Consider the following 23543-nt stretch of genomic DNA (forward strand, 5'->3'; position numbering starts at 1 on the left):
ATTTTGTCTCAAATTTCTACCCACAAAAGGACAAAATCAGTGGACAACAGGTAGAGTAAGTGAAATAACATTTGAATTCAATATTCGCGACAGACAGGGGACGTATAGGTTTTCGTCAATACAAATATAATAATAATAATAATAATAATATGCTATTTAGCAGACGCTTTTATCCAAAGCGACATACAGTCATATATGTGACTTAGTTGTCAAAGGGACAGCATAGGAACGTCGGGACTAAGTGCTACAGTGCTTTCACAGGCTTTGTTAGGTAGTTGCCGACCGAGTTCACAACTGACCAAAAGTATGTGACCAAAAGTAGTGTAAAAGTGGTAAAGTTTTAATGGGTGTAGGGTTAGTTGGTAGGCGGAAACACAGGGCTAGATAAGATAAATATATGGCCTCACACTCCAGTACAGTAGGTGGCGGTGTATGCACCTTTCACTTGGTTGCGATCCGCCAATGCACATTTCAAGAAGAAGAATTAAGCCGATCTGCTTAAAACGTGGACAGATTTTGGGCGGTGTTTGTTTGCGGACCGCCATTATACCAGAGAAGAAGAAGACGATTTTGGGCGGAGTAAACCCTTTCGCTTCGCCTCTTCCTCAGTTCGTCACTAGTTACCACTTCCACAAAGTCATAAACCCTGCCTATTTCTACTATTGACCTTATTAAAATGTGATAAACATAACCACACTGCTAACCCTAACTAATTGTTGTTTTCACGATGTAGCAAATTTTTATTTTGTGCTGTCGTAACCTTCCTCTCAGCAAACCCCAAATTTCCCATCAGCCACCACGATATTCACAGGCGCTCCATAGAAGGTATCTTTAATGTTGTACTAAGGACTAATCACCCAGTTAAACGTTAGATTAAAAGGTAAGTGGACTCTGAACTTGACCACTGGTATACTTTGAATGTTTGTATTGTTGAATAGCATTCAAACATCCCTTAGTACTACTGCATCAGGGAAAATGAAGTTGGAACAAAGAGATCGATGTTGTGTTGTCGCGCCAGACGCCATGATTGGTTGTTCACACTGTAATGGCTGGCTAGCAGAGTTAGCTAGCTACTGTAGTGAGCTAAAATAAATGGCAACTGGACGTTTTGTAGATAACGTTAGTATAGCTAGCTAACTATGTGGTGTTCTGCATTGCATTTCCAGCCTTTTGATATAGCTAGCTATGGTTTTTCGACGGGATATAAGCAAGAGGTCCATTAACTAAATTGTCGCGCGGGCGCACGGTGATGAGGAAGCAACGTTTCCAATTTCCGAGCTTTTCCTACTAACGTTAGCTAGTTACCAGGTATGCAAAACATGGTAGCTAACGTTAGCTACGTTTTCAGTTAGCTGCGGGATAACTTATTTTGACTAGTTAACACATAGTTTGTTTCTAGCGAACATTAACGTACCTCTCATCCATTTTTCAGCTTCACGATGTCCGAGCTTTTTATGGAATGTGAGGAAGAGGAGCTGGAGCCATGGCAGAGACAGACACCAGAAGTTAATTTGTTGGACGACGGTAATCATGATGACGACGACGATGAACCTATATTTGTTGGGGAGCTTAGTACTTCAAAGGGCACCATTAACACCAGATCAAGTATGTTTTCTTCTCTTGGTTAATATTACGTCTCCCAGACTGTTGGCTGTTTTCTCTCGTTTGGATAGTTTGCATACACAAGATATTCTTCCATTGGAGGCTTTCACCTTAGTTGCTCTACAAAGTTGGTAAATATGGTTATCAATATATATTTTATTGCTTTGATAATTAACCACTCTTGTTTATGTACATGTCCTGTCTTTGAAGCGAACAACCAAAGAAATGTCAAGACCACCCCAGTTCAGAGTGGTGGAGTTGGAAGACCAGCAGCCCCTAGGATGACAATGACACAACACTCCCCCCAAGCTCATCTCACTAACGTTAGGGGTCCAGTTCCCCAAAACATCATAATTCCTGGGAAAGGGTTGAACAATGCACCTCGAACCTTAACAGCAGTACCTCCACAGCCCATCATTATCAACAACCAGGTATATTGTTTTGCTTTAGCTATATCCCTTATTTCTCTTTGCTATACATTGCAAAGAACACACATTACATTTTAGTCATTTAGCAGACACTCTTATCCAGAGCATCTGTTTAGTTATAGCGATGTAACTTTTGGCTGTAATGGTGTTGGAGCGATGTTTTAAGAAAAAACTGTTTGCCTTTTTTCTTAGGGTTACATTATGACCTCACCACAGTTATCGGCCAACTCAGCTTTCCTCGCTTCCCTTGGGAAACAGTATCCCCCTGGGACATCTTTCACTGTGGTTCCAGGTAAAAATAGAAATATTACGTCGTAACTTGATACCAGGCAAGCAACAAACCGAAACATAAGACACATTTTTATATTTCAGAGCAGACATATAATTGGAAATTCATTTAGTGAATCTATGCTCTCAAGTAAACGTATGGATTCCCTATACAACTACAGCGCACACATACTGCTGTTTTCCATGTTTCATATTTGTGATGTGTGTTTTTTCAGCAGGCCAGCAGCACATTCTGCAGCAGATGACTCCAGCAGCAGGCCAGCAGCACATTCTACAGCAGGTGACTCCAAGGAAGCCTTTACCTGGGGTTATCCACAGGCCTCAAGTGCACATGATACACAACAACGTAGTGACCTTGTCCAATGTGCAGGGCCCCGCTGCATTGTCTTCCCAGCCCAACCGCTCAAATTCTACCAACCTCCAGATTGTGTCCCCAGTTATTCAAGCCAAAGGCAACAGCTGGGGTAAGCCAAAATATCTTACTTGTTTGGCCCAGAGATATTCCTGGCCAGGTCACGTGGTCAGGAAAACTCCTGGCCGTCTGTGTGGCCTCATTATCTGAAGATTGCATGTGACTTGTGATAATAAGTATTCATCTATTTTCTCCCCTCTAACAGACTATGGCAAACGAGGTTTACCTCAAGACCAAAACAACAGCACAGCTAAAAAAGCAAAGAATGATATAGGTAGGGGTTTCCTTACATCAGTTGCATGTTGTGTTATTAGCTAGATTCATTAGCACTGTTACTTTGTTATTTTTAAAGCTGAAATTTAGTTTTTTTTCTTTCGTTTTTGCAGGATCTCCCCACGCCCAGGAGATATTAGAAAATGGGGCACGTTTTTGTAAAAAATGTCCAAAGTGTAAATTTGATTTCTACCAACAAGTTGTCATGAAAGATCACATGGGGGTGAGTTTACTTCAGTCATTCAAAAAATTAATGCCTTTAGCTGTGCCAATTGTTTTACATAAATATTCTATAACGTTACTATTCAGGGCTTGACATTACTTTTTTTTTGCCATTTGTCCTTCGGACAAGTAGGACAGATTATTTTTTTTATTTTTTTACTTGTCCAAAAGCTCAAGTCACTTGTCCAAAAAAAAGGCTAACACCATTTTTACACCATTGTATGATGCAAGGAACCACTTTGCAAAATATATATATATATATTTTAAAACAATTTTAAGAAATCAGATTAAAATGTAGCTAGGCTACACTCTGCCTATTGGCTTCTTTGCATATTCATGCCTGTCTCAAAATACAACACTGCCCCTTTAAGGCTCTCCTGGAGGATAGTTGGCCACCCTTGGTAGCCTATAAAATATTGCAACATTACAAATACAACCAAATACTTTTTGTCTTTATATATTAAAGGGCGTCCCGTCGTCCCTGGGACGATAAAACATGTATACGGTTCAAAACAGACTCTGGGACAGTTCTGAGATCTAAAGATGTATAAACTGGCATGGTTTACTAATATGACTAATATTATGCCTTTGGCTGTTGGACAGTTAAATTATTGTTGAGTTTTGAAAACCAATAGAACATGAGAAAATTGCTGGTTTCAATGGCAATTTAAGTGTTCATAAAATAATTCCCTTTTCTATGGTCATATTTTGCTTAGGCTAGACTACTTTGAAACATGGTAAGACATGCTTAACTGTTTAAAACCTGGACATGAAACTTCCAGGTTTTAAACAATTAAGTTTATTATTAAATCGTTTCAAAATGTTGACCGCCTTCGCTCAGATTCAAGGTGGGTGATGTGCGGTGTGCAACAGGCACTGTCCTTCACTCTCCGGTCTTGTGACCATTTGATCTGAACGAAGCGTGCCTTGAGTATGTCGACAGAATCAAGCCTTTAGACGTTAATGTTAATTATCCTTCATTATATTTGTCAAAAATGACTGGCGTTTAGCCTATTTATGTAATTAAAATTCTCATTGATGTTTGGCTACATTTTCTGCCGCCTCACTCATGTCAGCAACAGTTTGGACATGAGGCTGTTGCCAATATGCATATCACCTACACTTTGACGTGCATGCTTTTTTATTTATGAACTTGAATAATAGATTTAAATATTATTTCAGTGTTGGCTTCTCAGATCCAATTCTGATGGGAGTAATTGTTTGATATTTTTAGTTATTTTGTAAAAAAAAAAAAAATTACTTGTCCATTAGGACAACTTACATCTATATTCTTCTTGTCCAAATATTTGTGTTACTTGTCCCGGACAAGAGGACAAGCGTTAATGTTGAGCCTTGCTATTAGTGCATGTATGAACCAGAGCCTAATATAGAGGCACTTTATGCACTACAATATCAACTCTGCAGGTTGTAATTTGTCAGCCTAATTTAATTTAAATTACTTTAATTCCAGAAATGTTGTCCTCACCTGTTGGAGTGTGTCTTCCCCTCAACCCCGAAGTCTACTTACCTTTTTGCAAGCAAGCGCATCATGCTTGTCACAGACTTCTACTATGGTAGATTTGAGGGAGACAAACCGAAATCGCAGCAGCAGAAGACCCCATTTACCTATAAGTGCCAGAGCTGTTTGAAAGTACTCAAGAACAACGTCAGGTAACTACAGCAGGCTTTGCTTGCTATGCAGCTCTGCTTTTGTTGTTTTCTATAAGCCACTGTATTCCTGAATAATACTATTATTTGTGGTGAAAAAAGGGTGTCAAGTGTGTACTGCACAAAATGTGTTAGTTTAAACAGAAGGTCATTTTCTAATCTAAAGAACTAATCTATATCCTATTTGTCCAGTGGCATAATGAAAACAATACATTTTGCATTTAACATGTTTACATAATGCACACACAACACAATTACTGCCACCAATAAGCAGATTGGTGGACATATCTTCTATATTTATATAAACGGCTCAATGTTATTGGTAATGGATGGATACATCAACCAGCCTTTCGTCAATACGTCACCCCAAGTGGAAATGGTGTTCATGAACAAGTGTTAAATGAGCCCTCTGCCCATGGAGAGTGATTAACTTCGATGTGAAGAGGCAATCCAACATGTTTCAGCCCTCATCACAGTTTTCTCCCCCAGATGGATGACGTTATCAACCCATATTCCCACTTGGGGCCAGAGATGAATAATGGCTGCTAGTTTGGATGGTGTAAGAACTGCTCCTTTGATTAAATAACTTTGCTTCAGAACGTTGCAAGAAAAGCCTCTGTAAGCTTCTTTTAATGGGCAGATGCGTTTGTACTGAACCCAGTCTGGCAGCAGAGGTCATAGTTTGTCTGCATAAAAATCCCTATTAGGGGAGCTGAGGTAACAGACTGCTGGCTGAAAAATGGGCCTTGCCTGCCTTGTCAGGGCAGCGGTTGCATGTAGAGGTAGTGCGGCTGCTGCAGCCGTGGAGCACCACATCATTAAGCAAAACAAAAAGTTGTGTGTAATTGGCGGTATTATAATGGCCATTATGCATGCTTAGGACGCGAGGTGCAAGAAGTGGTTGCTAATTTATCTTTTTTTAAACCATTGGGATCCGAAGCGCAGGTTTGGTGTTGCACATAGGCCACGATCTGTTGAAGTGTTATTGAATACGGCTTCACTGTAATTTGGCTCAATACATTAAGTTAGTTTTTCCAAATGGGGGTTAAAGCTGAAGTAGGGTAGTTAGTTATTTATGCATGTATGCATATATTTCTTTAATTATTTACAGAAACGTTTGACTAAAAAGCTAATTAGTTTTTTTACATGAACATAACATTTTTAATGAAATGTGCTTTGGTGGACTGGATTGTAGTTACACATTTTTCTCTTGTTTTTAATAGGTTGTTTAAAAATAACATCACAGTTTACCAACAAAAAAAGGCAAAAGAAATTGAAAAGATAAACGGCAAAGCTCACACCTATCTTCGTTGCGTTGGCATTTGTGGTTTCTGATGCTACATTGCTATTGATGTCTTATCTTGCACTTTGCGGTGACTCTTGTAGGTTCATGAACCACATGAAGCACCACCTGGAGCTGGAGAAGCAGAACAGTGAGAGCTGGGAAAGCCACACTACCTGCCAACACTGCTACCGGCAGTACTCAACCCCGTTCCAGCTGCAGTGCCACGTTGAGAGCGCCCACAGCATGGTCGAATCTTCAAGTAGGCATACCAGTCAATAGCAACCAACATGAAACTTCAATGTTCCACCTTAACGTATTGAACACTGTCTCAAGCGATCAAACATTATTGTACATAACTTTACGTGTATATATAACTACACTACCGGTTAAAAGTTTTAGAACACCTACTCATTCAAGGGTTTTTCTTTATTTTTACTATTTTCTACATTGTAGAATAATAGTGAAGACATCAAAAGTATGAAATACCACACATGGAATCATGTAGGAACCAAAAACGTGGTAAACAAATGCCAAGAGTGTGCAAAGCTGTCATCAAGGCAAAGGGTGGCTATTTGAAGAATCTCAAATATAACATGTATTTTGATTTGTTTAACACTTTTTTTGTTTACTACATGATTCCATATGTGTCATTTCATAGTTTTGATGTCTTCACTATTATTCTACAATATAGAAAATAGTAAAAATAAAGAAAACCCTTGAATGAGTAGGTGTTCTAAAACTTTTGACCGGTAGTGTATAATCAACCTGTCTTTAACAAGTTGGGCCCATTTTAGTAATTTGTTCTTGTTTGTTTTGTAGCCAATTGCAAGATATGTGAATTAGCCTTTGAGTCTGAGCAAGTGCTCCTGGAACACATGAAGGATAATCACAAGCCTGGGGAGATGCCTTATGTCTGCCAGGTACATTTTGTTTATTGTACATGTTTTTATATTAGTCTGTGTTCACAAAGAAAAGTTATTCAAAGTTGATAGTAGAGATGCCCTGGCACTACAATCAGGAATTGCAACATTTAATTCAAGTTATTGAAGAGATTTGAGTTGTACTCCTGACCCTTACTTTTATTATTCACACTAATACTTGAATTGTCTCCTTGCAGGTCTGCAACTACAGGTCTTCATTCTTTACCGATGTGGACACACACTTCCGTACGGTGCATGAAAACACAAAGGATCTCCTTTGTCCTTTCTGCCTTAAAGTTCTTAAAAGTGGTCATGTCTACATGCAGCACTATATGAAGCATCAGGTAAGAGGCGGAATTATATTGGAAACGTTTCTATTGTTAAATATGTGCAACAATCCATGATCCATAATTATGTTGATTGGGTCATTTTTAATTGATTGGGCTCATGTTCTGACTGACCTGGCACACATTGTATTTTCATGTCATTTTCCTGATGGTTCAACCTCTTAATAAAGCAGTGAATGCTGCAAATAGTTTTCTCTGAGTTTGAGTTTTAAAGCTAGCTGGCTGATTTCAATTCAGCAAAAAATTGAACACGCTTGTGAGTTGCCCTACTGGCTTTCATTCTGAGGTTGGATTGATTTGGTTGTCTGCTGAACACCTTGCTGTAATACATAACTGTCTTACAGTAATGTCTGCTTCCTTTCACCTGCCTACCGGGTGCTCTCTGGCAAAAACTAACCAGATCAACTGCACAAATCACTGTATGTAGCCATAGAACAAAGCCAACAGAAATGTTAGTCCAATACCAAGCCAGCCAATGGTGTAAGAATAGAAAAGGACTCAATGACCCCATTAGCTGTGCCAACCAACAAAACACAGAAATTACCCCTTGTCCTGAAATCATACCTTTTACTAAGGATAGCTGAACCTATTATTTATCTATATGCAGTCTCTTGTTGTCTTGACTCTTGCTTTTCTATTGTACTCGTTTTGTCAATTCGCCAGAAAAAAGGAATAAATCGTTGTGGGAAATGCAGGCTGAATTTCCTCACCTACAAGGAGAGAGTGGATCACAAGACTCAGCACCATAAGACTTTCCAAAAACCCAAAGCTCTGGAGGGCCTTCCTCCTGGAACCAAGGTTTGCTCTTCTTATTTAGTCTAGGCCTACATCTCAATACCACTGTGCCAATTATCTACAATATAGAAAATCAAAAGCAACTGCAATAAACCCTCCATTTAAAAGCATGTTCTAATACAAATGTTAAAATAACGGCATGAATTCAGAGAATCGTACGTTTATGATCTGTTTTTTTAAATACATATTTCAGGTGACTATCCGGGCCTCTCTGACCGGGCCATCACCCAGTTCCGCCCGTGCTGCTGACAAATCCAGTGTCAGTGTCATACCAGAGGTCTCAGGCAAAAAGGCAGCCAATGTAAAAGCTCAGAGCAGTACATCTGCCACACAGGGCAGCAGTGGGGGGAAAGGCAAGGCCACAGTGAGCAAGAAACTCCTCAAGCAGCAGAAGAACAACCATGTGTTGCAGAGTCTCAGGTCGGTCCATCACTCAGTCAATTTGTTTGTTTCCACATGATGCAAACTACATATTTCTACATATTACAGGAACTAAACTATGGTCAGGGCTGATTTGTTAAATTATTGTTTTTTATATATATATTTTTTCCCCTTGGTTGGTTATGAACAGGGCTCTAAATTCAAATGTTTCATTGGTAGCACTGGTGATCTCAACTTAAAGTTAGGAGATAATGAGGTTACATGACTGAACAACATGTAAACAAATGCCTGCGAGTGGTTTTGGAACAGCCTGTGAAATGGTTCATAAATGTATAACCAATTCGCAATAGGATATTGCGCAGGTAATATGGGTCATATCTTTTTACCAGTTTGTGCTAGAAACAATACGTTTTCGTTGTAGTGATGGTATAACCATGACAGTAATGAATCTGTGCTCGCTTTTATGTTTAGGGCACTTGAAAACAATGGTACAGCGAAGCCTAATCATTACAACAATTATTATCTGGGAAATTTGTTTTCATAGTCGCACAGTGCTCCCAAAATAAAATGTCAGGTCGCACAGCAAAATATTTAGGAGCATATGCGACCAAAATAGTCGCACTTCAGAGCCCTGGGCCCAGATTCACAAAACCTTCTTAAGAAGAAATGTCTGCTTAACTGACATTTTTTCCTTAACTATAGACTTAAGAAAGTTAAGCAAAGTTGCTATTCCTCATGAAGGTTCTTGGCAATGTTCTTGCGCTATTTCTTATGTTTCTCCTTAAGAAAAAAGTTTTTGATTCTTGAAAATAAAGTTATTGGAAATGTTCTTAATTCCAAGATGGCTAAACCCTAATTAATGCAATTGAACATGTTTAATTCACTCACAAACTTCATCTGATAGCTAGCTAAAACGGTTGCCTAGCAACACATCTTCAGAAGATTTCTAAGAGTTATTTGAGATTTGTAAGAAAATCATTAAATCTTAAGATATTAATTTATTTTTCTTCTTAAGAAGCTTCTGAAGTTTTTCCGTAAAGTGGTTTGTGAATCTGGGCCCTGGTTATCAATAGATTACACCAATCAAGTAACTTGTATGTTTAATAATGCACCTCGGAAGTAATAGTACTTTAAATATAAAGGATGTAATGATGCTCTAATTTAGTTTTCTCTACCTTTTTAGTATTGGCGAAAGACGACACACCTGCATTGAGTGCTACTCAGAGATTGATGACTTCTATAGTCACTATCCTATGGTTGCAATTTGTGGTGCATGCAAGTATCGGACAAGTTGCAAAACATCATTTGGAAACCATATGATAAGGTAAAAGCTCCTTGAGTATCAGATTCATAACATATATATATTTACACACACACACTGTGTACAAAACTTTAGGAACACCCCTACAAGGTGTCAAACGATCCACAGGGACTCCAATGCTTCCCACAGTTGTGTGAAGTTGGCTGGATGTCCTTTGGGTGGTGGACCATTCTTGATACACACGGAAAACTGAGCGTGAAAAACCCAGCAGCATGCAGTTCTTGACACACTCAAACTGGTGCGCCTGGCACCTACTACCATACCCCGTTCAAAGGCACTTAAATCTTTTGTCTTGCCCGTTCACCCTCTGAATGGCACACATACACAATCCATGTCTCAATTGTCTAAGCTTAAAAGTCATTCTTTAACCCATCTCCTCCCCTTCATCTACACTGTTTGAAGTGGATTTAACAAGTGACATCAATAAGGGATCATAGCTTTCACCTGGATTTACATGGTCAGTCTGTCATGGAAAGAGCAATTGTTCCTAATGTTTTGTACACAGTGTATATGCACATTTTTACAATTTAGTCATTTAGTAGACAGTCTTATTCAGAGCGACTTAAAGGAGCAATTAGGGGTACGTGCCTTGCTCGAGCACATCGGCAGATGTTTCACCTAGTCGGCTCAGGGAAGATGTTTTATTGTTCATATTAAATGTATAAAAAAATATATTTGTCAGGTTCCATAGTGCCATCTCAAAAGAGCGATTCCGGAAAATGAGGAAAATCCCAGTTGTCCTAAGGTAGGTGTCCCTAACTAAACAAATATGGTCTCAAATCAAGTATTTAATGTTGCCATTGTTCTGCACTGTAGTTTTTGGTAATTACTTATGTAGTGTTGCATTTTCACCAAACATGGATCATAATTAAGGACCATGCAAGTTTATTCTATTCCATTAGGTTCATTCTGAATCAAATTTAACCTACGGTCTTGCAGGAATTTAACCCTTGTCTGTCTGAACTGTGACTTCCTGGCGGATGCGCATGGAACTGACCTCATGAGCAAACATTTGATTGACAGACCACACCACGTCTGTAAGGTCATACTAGAGAAAGGTATGAGGTTTATCGCATTCTTCACAACCAGATGCTTGGGCGCCGCATTTTGTTTATATAATAATAAAACCTGTCTGCATGTCACGTATTTCTTCTCTTGCAGGAGAAGGTGGTGCTGTAGATGATGGCATTAGAGGGTGAGTAGCTACCCTCCCAATGCAGCAGATAACGAGAACATCCTAAAAGTAACATGTCTCATAGTGTTGTAATGAGAATCTCAGAATTTGATAAAGTACTTGTGAGACTTCCAACTCCCTGACCTATGAGGTGTTTGGAAGCATCCATTATTTAGAGAAATCTTTACCATATACTTTTTACATTAAGCTAATTGGGATGCATATTAAGTGGATTTTTTAAAAGACCTTCGCAAATGCAAATGGAAGCTTTGGCCTTAATACCAGAGAACATTGCTTAATTAATGTGTGCCAAAAGTAAAGGTCGTTTTGAGTCATTGGGAAGTTGCTGAAATGAAGGGTCATTGTAGAATCTCTTTTGCAAGAATACCTTCATGTCTTAATTTGTTGTATTCCTTTGAGAAGCCAAACACACTAATAATACACATGAGATCCCAAGTTCATATGTAATCATTTCATAAATGTTGTTCCTCCTGAGATTTTAATATGCACAATTCAATGCTAATTGATATTTGTGCTAAATGTCTGTTCTGTTTGAAGAATGATTGTCTGGACAAGGACATTGGTCCTTTTGCTTCATGATTTTAATATAACTTTGTTTTAAAAAAAATACTATTTGGATACTAATGCTGTGCTGATAACCAGCCTTAATTATGCTCTGAAAATGAATGTTAAATTAAGTTTCATTACCATATTCTAATGCTATTGGAGAATTTGTCTACATGCCATGTCAACAAGTAGTTGTATTAATAGTTTTATTAAAAGGGCTCTACGTTTGATGGATTTGTCGTGATTTTCTGTCTTTTGTTCTGTTCTTTCAGAAATAAGCAAGGGATGTCTGCTGTGATGTTCACTGATATCCAGGTATACTACTCTAGCCTGATTGTACCTGAGGAAAACACGACATACAGTGCCTTCGGGAAAGTATTCAGACCCCTTGACTTTTTCCACATTTTGTTACGTTACAGCCTTATTCTAAAATTGATTGAATTCAAATGTCACACAATACACACAATACCCTATAATGACAAAATGAAAACAGGTTTTTAGAAATGTTAGCAAATGTATTAAAAATAAAAACGGATACCTTATTTACATAAGTATTCAGACCTTTTGCGATGAGACTTGAAATTGAGCTCAGGTGCATCCTGTTTCCATTGATCATCCTTGAAATGTTTCTACAACTTGATTGGAGTCCACCTGTGGTCAATTTCAGTTGATTGGACATGATTTGGAAAGGCACACACCTGTCTATATAAGGTCCCACAGTTGACAGTGCATGTCAGAGCAAAAACTAAGCCATGAGGTCGAAGGAATTGTCCGTAGAGCTCCAAGACAGGATTGTGTCAAGGCACATATCTGGGGAAGGGTACCAAAACATTTCTGCAGCATTGAAGGTCCCTAAGAACACAGTGGCCTCCATTATTCTTAAATGGAAGATGTTTGGAACCAACCAGACTCTTCCTAGAGCTGGCCGCCCAGCCAAACTGAGCAATCGGGGGAGAAGGGCCTTGGTCAGGAAGGTGACCAAGAACCCAATGGTCACTGACAGAGCTCAAGAGTTCCTCTGTGGAGATGGGAGAACCTTCCAGAAGGACAACCATCTCTGCAGCACTCCACTAATCAGGCCTTTATGGTAGAGTGGCCAGACGGAAGCCACTCCTAGGTAAAGGCACATGACAGCCCGGTTGGAGTTTGCCAAAAGACTCTCAGACCATGAGAAACACATTTTCTCTGGTCTGATGAAACTAAGATTGAACTCCTTTGGCCTGAATGCCAAGCATCACATCTGGAGGAAACCTGGCACCATCCCTACGGTGAAGCGTGGTGGCATCATCATGCTGTGGGAATGTTTATCAGTGGCAGGGACTGGGAGACTAGTCAGGATCGAGGAAAAGATGAACGGAGCAAAGTACAGAGAGATCCTTGATGAAAACCTGCTCCAGAGCACAAAGGACCTCAGACTGGGGCGAACATACACCTTCCAACAGGACAACCACCCTAAGCACACAGCCAAGACAACAGAGGAGTGGCTTCGGGACAAGTCTCTGAATGGCCCAGCCAGAGCCCGGACTTGAACCTGATTGAACATCTCTGGAGAGACCTGAAAATAGCTCTGCAGCGACGCTCCCCATCCAACTTGACAGAGCTTGAGGATCTGCAGAGAAGAATGGGAGAAACTCTCCAAATACAGGTGTGACATGCTTGTAGCGTCATACGCAAGAAGACTCAAAGCTGTAATCGCTGCCAAAGGTGCTTCAACAAAGTACTGAGTAAAGGGTCTGGATACTTATGTAAATGTGATATTTCCTGTTTTTTTATGTGTGTGTGTGCAACATTTTATAAACCTGTTTTTGCTTTGTCATTATGGGGTATTGTGTGTACATTGAGGGGGGGGAAAAAACTATTTAATCCATTTTAGAATAAGGCTATAACATAACATGTGGAAAAGGTCAAGGGGTCTGAATACTTTCCGAAGGCACTGTATGTTTGATTTTGAACTGTTTGCTCAACTCAGCACCTTTTTTTTATTACTCTTTTTTTACATAGAATGTTGAAACTGCCACTGTGAGTGGAGCTTTTGACCAATTCCACAGGTAATTAAGGGATGTTCCATACAAAATAGAACCTAAAAATATGTTTTCCCTCTTGGATGGAGTCGATTTAGATTTGATTTGGTAAGTTTTTTTCTTCTTCTCCCTTTTAATTCACAGCGTTCCTAGATTGGAGGAGACCTCCGATGTCTTGTGTATCACCTCAGTTGCTGAAAGGGAGGATGGGCCAGAGGTAATGCATGTTCAGACCCAAGAGTCAGGAAGAGGTGACATTATTCGACTAGACAACGATGATGCAGCCGTTAACCAGCTAGGAGAGGCAGAAGTGCAAGAGCTTCCACAGATATCTTTAGTGGATCAGAGCCAGGGAGTCACACAGGCTACAGAGCTAGAAACACCCATGGAAAGTTCAGTCGAGGAAGACCAGTCTTTGCAGTCAGCGCCCATGGATAGAGAAACAACCTTAGGAAGCTCAGTCGAAGGGGAGTGGAGAGAGGAGCAGTCTTTGCAGTCAGGCCCCATGGAAAGCTCAGTCGAGGGGGAGCTGAGGGAGGAGCGGTCTTTGCAGTCAGTGACCAGGTCCCCCTCTAGTTCTGTGGCCTGTGAGTTAGATGGGGAGGCAGCGCGTTTGCATGAGTCATTAAGCAAACCGGAATCTGTGAGCTGTGACGACAGTGAGCAGGTCCGCGTTTCCCTGGAGACCATCCCCTTAAAGGTTGTAGACCAAGAGGTGAAATATATCGTGGCAGCAAAGGACATCTCCTCGTCCTCTCAAAGTCCAGCTGAAGGTCCGCATCAGAGGGCAGATGACAACGACATTCCCTCCAGTCCTGAAACACTGAAGGAATCGGCAGCCTCGGAGTAGAGGAGAAAAGTGTACCGAATGTATTTTTAAGAATACTGCATACTATTGAAATGTATTTCTCTTCCCCATTTTCTTAAAGTTTACTGTCCTTGACCAGATTGAGATAAAATTAGATGTGTTATGTGTTTATTAGATTTGGCAATTGGAAAAACATGTATCATTTTTTTCTAACATCAGTGCAAGATTTTACTTCTGTCAAATTTCCAATTTGGTTGTAAGCTTTCAATGAAAGTGAAAATAGTACACAATGTGAATAATTTGACTTTCTGTAGTTTGTAAGAAAAAATATATACAAAATCTGAATGTTTATGCTTTCCTTGATCTATGAACCTGTACTCAAGTGTGAAAAATCCTTGAAATATCTTCTTGACTATCCTTCCACTAGTAGATATAGGCCTTTATGTTTATTTTGGATACCTCCTCTACATCCATTGACATTTCATAGGTGCTTTTGTGTATTTTTAATATACTATAATCCATCACTTTCTCTTTGATAAGCTGTATGTGTCTGTAGTTTGATAGCAAGCCAATGGATTTGAATCATTGAGGGAGTTTGATTCAAATGAACCGCGGTGCACCGGGCTATGGCCCGTCACGTGAACGGGCAAAAGCAGTGATGGCGGAGCGCCCTTCTCAAATCGAACAGTAGTCTGCGCCACTCGGTCATGTTGTCAACAGGGCAGCATGGTGCATCCTCCAGAAACACTTTGCCATAAAATGTTTGAATTTTCAAACTAGTTTTCATTGGGAAGGCAGATAAAGCGTTTTGATCAAAAGCAATCACTTTTTCATTTGAAACCAGAATCCTACTCATTACTCCACTTGCTTAACCTACGTCACTTTTGTTTCGAGCCGACTTTGCCGTCAGCCAGAGTGGGGCACCTGGCTCAAAAATGAATGCAATCATTTTCACCCGGCGCAAACTCCTCCCACCGGGGGCAACTGGGCCAGGTAATCGAATCCCCTCAGTGTTTCCATTGCAGTTGTGCTAACATGTAAATAAACTTTGGTAATACAGCATGAAATCTGCTATTGAGACTTGATTAAGAACTGACTATCCATGTTCATTATGGTTGAGAGAGGTGATCAGCTGTGTGTAGGCTCATCACTGCCCATCTTTCATTGATTACCCACTTACCTCACAAATAGTTGTCATAGATTACAAGCATCTTGATAGGAGTGTTGCTTGGCACTGAAATGTCTTTACCTTTGCAATGAATGTGATCATTGTGCCATCTTGTGTTAGTTTAGTGCATTTTCATCTGATGGGGAGCTTGAGAATCCAAAAAGCTTGAGGGAGAATGGTGACATCAGTTGATGCATAAACAAGCTAGAGATGGATTGAATTTTTTTGACAGGTGACAGCAAATGTGTCGCTCTTGGCAAGCATGTGCAGATAATACATACAGAATTAGCCCAAGCAGTAAAGCTAGACTGTTTTCTTGCATCCTTAAAATAGACAAGAACAGGGAAGTAATCATGTCTATCTAATGATTCTGTTTATTATATACTGTGTGTAACATCAATTCACCAGAATTGCTTGATAGTTTGTCTTGTGATCAATAGATTGTACTGTACCAGTAATAGAGGACATGACAGTGCAAAAAGGGTACACTACTACATTAATAGTAAACTAAAACCTAGATTTATCCATTGTTTCCTTTGTGGGATCCTCCAGACTGCATGTCACTGTTCAAAATCTTTATTCACATTATTGAGAGGAAAATTAAAACAAAAGAAACAAAACAATGAGAGCAGAGACCAAATTCTGTCATATATATTTTTTTCAGCATCTCCTTTACTAGCGGGGCACAGTAGGCCTAAATACAATACTCAGTTGTCACCTCAGGCTAAGTCGTTTGAAGATTTACAGATGAGGTCACAGAGGGAGGCACACTTCTGTCAAGAAATTTCAGGGCACCTTGAGGAGCATTGCCACCTTGTGAAGTGAGAACACCTCACGTATGCACAGCCCCCACCCCCAGTCATTTCTATCTGTATTTGTTTGCAAGTGTTCCAAATGTCAGCTAATGATGCTCAATGGGAACAAGCTTCATAGAATGGCTGTCAACTATGGCTGACAGTGTGTGACAGTTTCAACCAAGGAGCATGAGACTTTGGAAAGTTAAACTCAAAGATTGTGTCTCCCATTTGACTTCTATGCATATGCAAATCCTGTAAAACCTTCAAAGTCAAATCTGGAGGTCGAAGCCAGTTCCACTGCATTTTTTCATTGTTCCCCTCTAATCAGGGACTGATTTAGACCTGGGATACCAGGTGGGTGCAATTAATTATCAGGTAGAACAGAAAACCAGCAGGCTCTGTTCCTCATAGAGTAAGAATTGAATACCCCTGCTGTAAAGGCAAGATTAAAAGAAAATGACAGGCTTCTGAGAGTTTGTGTTTGTTTATTATGGTCCCTGCATCATTGTGAAAAGGATCAAAATGATTTTTTTTTGCCTTTGGATCACCTGAAATCAAGTGATATCATGGCCCCATCATTTTTCAGGCTTCAAGGAGATGGTCCAATATACCTTCAGAAAGTATACCCCTTGACTTATTCCACATTTGGTTGTTTTACAGCCTGAATTCAAAATTGATTAAATACTTTTTTTCTCTCACCCATCTACACACAATACTTAATAATGACAAAGTGAAAACATGTTTTTAGATTTTTTTGCATATTTATTAAATGAAATACAGAAATATCTCATTTACATGAGTAATCACACCCCTGAGTCAATACTTTGTAGAAGCACATTTGGCAGTGAGTACAGCTGTGAGCCTTTCTGGGTAAGTCTCTAAGAGCTTTCCACACCTGGATTGTGCAACATTTGCCCATTTATTATTTTCTAAATTCTTCAAGCTCTGTCAAATTGGTTGTTAATCATTGCTAGACAACCAATTTCAGGTCTTGCCATAGATTTTCAAGTAGATTTAAGTCAAAACTGTAACTCGGCCACTCAGGAACATTCACTGTCTTCTAGGTAAGCAACTCCAGTGTAAATCTGACTTTGTGTTTTAGATTATTGTCCTGCTGAAAGGTGAATTAATCTCCCAGTGTCTGGTGGAAAGCAGATTGGAGCAGGGTTTCTCTAGGATTTTGCCTGTGCTTAGCTCCATTCCGTTTCTTTTTTTATCCTGAAAAACTCCCCAGTCCTTACCGATTACAAGCATACCCATAACATGGTGCAGCCACCACTATTCTTGAAAATATGGAGAGTGATCCTCAGTAAAGTGTTGTATTTGATTTGCCCCAAACATAACACTTTGTATTCAGGATGAAAGTTAATTGCTCTGCCACATTTTTTGTAGTATTACTTTAGTGCCTTGTTGCAAACAGGATGCATGTTTTGGAATATTTGTATTCTGTACAGGCTTCCTTCTTTTCACTCTGTCAATTAGGTTAGTATTGTGGAGTAACTACAATGTTGTTGATCCATCCTCAGTTCTCATATCACAGCCATTCGACTCTGTAACTCTTTTAAAGTCACCACTGGCCTCATGGTGAAATCCCTGATCGGTTTCCTTCCTCTCCGTCAACTGAGTTAGGAAGGACGCCTGTATCTTTGTAGTGACTGGGTCTATTGATACACCATCCAAATTGTAATTAATAACTTCACCATGCTCAAAGGTATATTCAGTGTCTGTTTTTTTTTACCCATCTACCAAAAGGTGCCCTTCTTTGCAAGGAATTGGAAAACATCCCTGGTATTTGTGGTTGAATCTGTTTTTGAAATTCACTGCTAGACTGAGGGACCTTACATATAATTGTATGTGTGTGAAGTACAGAGATAAGGTAGTGATAAAAAAATCACATTCAAACAAAAATCATGTTTAAACATTTTTATTGCACACAGAGTGAGGCCATGCAACTTATTATGTGACTTGTTAAGCATATTTTTACTCCTGAACTGGTTTAGTCTTGCCATAACAAAGGGATGTAATACTTATTGACTCAAGACCTTTCACCTTTTCATTTTTTATTAATTTGTAAAATTATCGAAAAACATAATTCCACTTTCATATTATGGGAAATTGTGTGTAGGCCAGTGACAAAAAAATCTAAATGTAATCTATTTTAAATTCAGGCTGTAACACAACAACATTTGGAAAAAGTCTAGGGGTGTGAATACTTTCTGAAGGCACTGTAATATAATACTTTCAGACAGCTTTACTGACAATATATCTGTCCCCAGCATCGATCAAAAGGGTCAAGTATCTATTATATACCGAAGAGTAAATTATAACTTTTATATACCAGTAATCTGAAATCAAGTAATATCAGTCCCACCCTTAAGGACCTGCCAATTGAATACTTTTCTAAGATAATTTTTCCAGTTTTTAACTGGACCGGGGTAGTCCTATTATTCATGTCCATCGTTTAAAAAAAATTTAAACTACAAAATACATAGATGTCCATTGTACAACAATATTGTATTTAGATATTTTGGAGGGGGTGTCATAGCATGGGAGGGAATTGGGAGTTGTAAACTATGTATGTGTGTGGATGGGTGGGTGATATGTTTTTGAATAACTATTGTGTCAATAACTGCTACTTATTCTGCGCAGCATCTGTACTTTGGGGAAGACGGGAGACCAAGCAGACTTTTTAACCAATTACATTCGAGTTTATTGTTAGGCACAAAAGGCGCGATGTTACCAAGACGACTGGAAGCAAAACAAATTGATCAAAGTGGCAGATGAAGAAGAAGCTTTCATTAAATTTCTTCCTGGTGAAACATACAAATCAACGAGAGGCTTGCAACAGCTCCACCCAATGATGGTAAATTACTCGGCTGTCGATTATGTTTAATTGTGTTTTCCATGAAAATGATCTAGCTATTCGGTGGTTAACGTCGTTAGCTCGTTTTCTCAGCTAGCTACTGACGTTAGTTAACTTTTAGTTAATTTACCTAGCTAGCGCAGAGGTTCCCAAACTTCAAACTTGTTTGCGTCGGGGACCACATTTGTGATAGCCCCCTCAGAATATCAGAACACAACTCCTATTTAAAGTGCGAAAAAAAAAAAAAAAAAAAGGATACAAGCAGTTTTACTATGACTGCAGTGCACGGACGGACTACCCAAGTCTCGGGCACTGGGAAATAACATTTTAAAGGCTCTCTTGGCATCAGATAAAATGTTGACGTTTTAAAGTACATTTCCTGCAATTCTACACATTTTGCCTTGGGGCAGAGAGAATATTTCACAGTTTTAAAGCTTAAATTACATTTTACATTTACATTTTAGTCATTTAGCAGACGCTCTTATCCAGAGCGACATACAGTTAGTGAGTGCATACATTATTTTTATTTTATTTTTCATACTGGCCCCCCGTGGGAATCGAACCCACAACCCTGGCGTTGCAAACGCCATGCTCTACCAACTGAGCTACATCCCTGCCGGCCATTCCCTCCCCTACCCTGGACGACGCTGGGCCAATTGTGCGCCGCTCCATGGGTCTTCCGGTCGCGGCCAGCTACGACAGAGCCTGGAAATTACAGTGCATTATGTTCAAAACAACATTTTTGAGGAATACAAGAAGAATTCAGTTCAACAAATTGATCATTGATGGAGCACTCTGTGGATACCATATCCCTGTGCCTCCCAGGCACGTGCATCTGGTTTAAGAACATCAATAGCGATGAATGATATTACAGTGTATTGTATTGCACCCTCTAAACTTCCACAGATCCCTTGTCTAAAATTGGTTGATTCTGTTGGTGCTAGCAATATTCATAATAAAAAATACTAAATTGTAATAATAATAATAATATTTTGATCGGGTCCGCAGACCCCACTTTGAAAACCCCTGACCTAGCTGTTAGTGCTAAGTAAACCAAGCTTGAGTGGTACTCCAGAGATTATTTATCTTTGATTATTCCCACTGGTAGTAACCGGTATGTATTTGCTTGATACATTGACCAAAATTAACTAATGCCGTCTTTCCTCAAGGCTTCAATGAGCCAGCGGCGCAACATGACGCACAGTCAGCAGCAGAGGGTGACCTCGGAATTTCGACAGCAGGAGGAGCAACGAGAAGACCAGACAAAACGCATCACTAAGGACAGACAGATGCAAGCCAATCTAATGAGTGAGGAGAGACTTGAAAAGAAGCGATACCTACGCAAGGTGCAAGACGAGCTGCACGAAAGCCAAATTGAGGATGCTCTCATCAAGGTATGCATGCAAGGTATCGCTTTCACACAACATTCATGAAAAGCACCTGCTTAAAGGACAACTAGGCTTCATCTGTGTCTGGGAAACGGGCCCTAAAAGTAATTGCTTGCTTCACCTGACTCTTACAGGCAGAGGAGGAGAGAATATACAAGGAAAAGCAACTAGAACAAGAGGAGAGAATGGCACAAGAACTGGCCCGCATCAGCTATGAAAAGCTTAGAGATGAAAAAATTAGGCAATATATAAAAGAGAACAGGTAAGTCTCAAAATGAGGGGGTTGGCAGGGATTCACATTAAGGGCTGCCCTCCTATTGCTTGGGTCAAGTGAACTGAACAGTCACACCTGCTCTGAGGTTGCCCCTGCTCTGAGGTTGCCCCATTGGGCAGGTAATTTAAAAACAAGAAGTGAAAATAACCAAACTGCAAAGAATTCCAGGAGCCTAAAACGGATTATTCTGGTTCTTTCCCATTGTTTAAGTGAAAGACAGTCAATTTATGGCAGTCAGACAAGTTGAGCCTGCTCTGAGATTATTTATTTGACTGATAACAACCAAAATACAACAAATTCCAGTACCGATCTTTCTGATTCCTTCCCTATGTGTAGATGAAAGACAGGCAATATATGGAACTGCTCATTTAGATTTTCAGGCAAGTGATCATAATCTTTGGGCAACCCAAAAATACTCCTGACTTGCCCGACGGGACGGGAAAATGCCTTTCAGACTTTAATATAAATCCCTGGGTTAGTGTATCAACAAGAACCTGTCCATAGTTGTTGCAGGATAGATGTTTTATGTTGCTGTTAATGTTTCCTTTGTCATTTTAGTGTTGAACTCCGTGAGTTAGAGGGGAAGCTCAAGTCTGCATACCTAAACCGGGAGAGGGCCGCACAGATTGCTGAAAAGGAGTCTATGAGATATGAGACAGTGGTAAGTTCATAAATGTCCTTTCCCGGGGTAGAAGGGACATCTGAGACTTGAACCAAAACACTTGTTGGTTGTGCTTTTTGTTAATCCATATTTTTCTCTGACATTAGCGGCAGGAGGCTGATATTGCTCGTAAGATGAAGAGCGAGCATGAGCGGGCCTCTGTGGAGCAGGAGAAGCAAGACCATAAGCGCTACGAGGAGGTGGTGCAGTACCAGCAGGAGCTGGAGCAGCAGCTGGAGGATAAAGAGCACAAGAGACAGGAGGCTTATGAGGAGTTCCTCAAGGAGAAACTCATGGTCGACGAAATCGTCAGGAAGATCTATGAGGAGGATCAAATGTGAGTGGACAGTGGCAGTGTGTTTTCACAATTTGTCTAAGTTTCCTGCTTGATCAAGTGATCAGCATATAATTAAATCTAATGACCTTTCTTATTTGCAGGGAGAGGCAGTTAAGACTGGAGAAGATAACAGCCACTCAAAGGTACATAGAGGAGTTCAAGAGCCAGCAGACGGAGTGGAGACTGATGGAGCGGGAGAAGATGGAGGCTGAGAACAGACGCATCCTGGAATTTGCCAGTTACCAGCAGCTTAAGGAGAAGAACAGAATGGAGAAAGTCAGAGAACGAGAGCAGGCAAAAGAACACCTTCACCAGATGGTAAGAGGGAGAAAACTCACTTTGCAAAACTCTTGGCTATATTCATAGTTAAGAATATGTTTGTCTTTTTTTGTGTACAAAGTGAGAAATTATTTCAACAATATTGATGGCTGTTGAGGAAGTATGTATGAATGTGTCTTTCTTCTAGCTCACTGAGAAGATTGAAATGGAGAGGCAGCAGCGTGACGAGATGGAGCGTGTTCGTGAAGAGCTTTGTCTGGAGGAGCAAGCCGAGGCTGCAAGGCAGAAACAAATCGTAATCAAGCATACCCTCATTTTAAAATTTCCAAAACACCTTTAGAGGATTCAACCCTTTTGAAAATGTTTTAAATGGCTTAACAGGAGGAGATGGAGAAGAGAATCAGACAGAGACTGGAGTTGCAGCAGACCTGCCAAGAGCAAATAGCCTTCAAGGAAATGCGGAGGCAGGCTGAGAAGGAGGAGGAGGAGGCCTTCAGGCAGATGATGATGGCCAAGTTTGCTGAGGACGACCGCATAGAGCAGATGAATGCCCAGAAACGCCGCATGAAGCAGCTTGAGCACAAGAGGGCTGTGGAGAAACTGCTGGAGGACAGGAGACAGCAGTACCTGGCTGACAAGGTACAGTATATTGCTCTCATCATGAACACCCTTGTGCACTCTTTATCAACATCAAAGTGGTGTTATTGTAACTGAAGCTTTTCTGTTTAACACGGTTTTGTCTGCCTCAGAGGTATTCTGTAGGTACCTTAAGGAACATTTGTTGATCTCTCTTCCCAAGGAACGTGAGGCTGAAGAAAGAGCAATTGAACAGGAGAGGGAGGCATTGCGTCGACAGATCATTGAGGAGGAAAGGCAAAGACTTCTCAAACTCCATGCCACAAAACTGCTGGGCTATCTACCTAAGGTAAGGGAGAGGAGGTTGCCTTAGTTTTTAGTTCTACTGCAAGTGCTTTCTTTGTGTTTTTCTTTAAACTCTTGTCATTGGCTGTCCAAATTCTTTAAAAAAAAACTTTTGATGCAATGTTGCTCCAGCAAGATCCCACTTTTGAAACTGACTATATTATTCTCAAATGTTAAGGGCATATTCCGGGAAGATGACCTTGAACACTTTGATGAGGACTTCAGAAGCAATTTCCAAAAGCGACAGGCCGACATCTTTGATGAAGAGAGCTGGGGAGATGATGAATAACCACTTTCTATACTACACCACTAGATGGCAGTATTGGGTAGATGCCGTGTAGTG

The 23543-nt window shown here is 40.1% G+C and overlaps 1 protein-coding gene across 1 annotated transcript; it reads left to right on the plus strand.

Annotated features, from left to right (window-relative positions):
* Positions 1–795: 795 nt before the first annotated feature.
* Positions 796–23489, plus strand: LOC311127342 (zinc finger protein 280C-like; the record flags this gene model as incomplete). Its single annotated transcript, XM_084159169.1, has 29 exons — positions 796–880; positions 1433–1605; positions 1813–2033; positions 2223–2322; positions 2534–2782; positions 2936–3004; positions 3117–3226; positions 4697–4896; positions 6280–6437; positions 6998–7098; positions 7296–7442; positions 8109–8243; positions 8434–8660; positions 9805–9945; positions 10625–10687; positions 10882–11000; positions 11104–11137; positions 11956–11998; positions 13685–13731; positions 13849–13921; positions 20510–20734; positions 20863–20990; positions 21561–21663; positions 21771–22000; positions 22102–22318; positions 22467–22574; positions 22661–22918; positions 23079–23204; positions 23379–23489. Exons 2-29 carry the CDS (start codon positions 1440–1442, stop codon positions 23487–23489), a joined length of 3909 nt encoding a protein of 1302 aa, XP_084015295.1. The 5' UTR covers positions 796–880; positions 1433–1439.
* Positions 23490–23543: the final 54 nt, after the last annotated feature.

This window comes from Coregonus lavaretus, assembly GCF_964263955.1.
Source record: "Coregonus lavaretus genome assembly, chromosome: 4".
Taxonomy (NCBI): Eukaryota; Metazoa; Chordata; class Actinopteri; order Salmoniformes; family Salmonidae; genus Coregonus; species Coregonus lavaretus.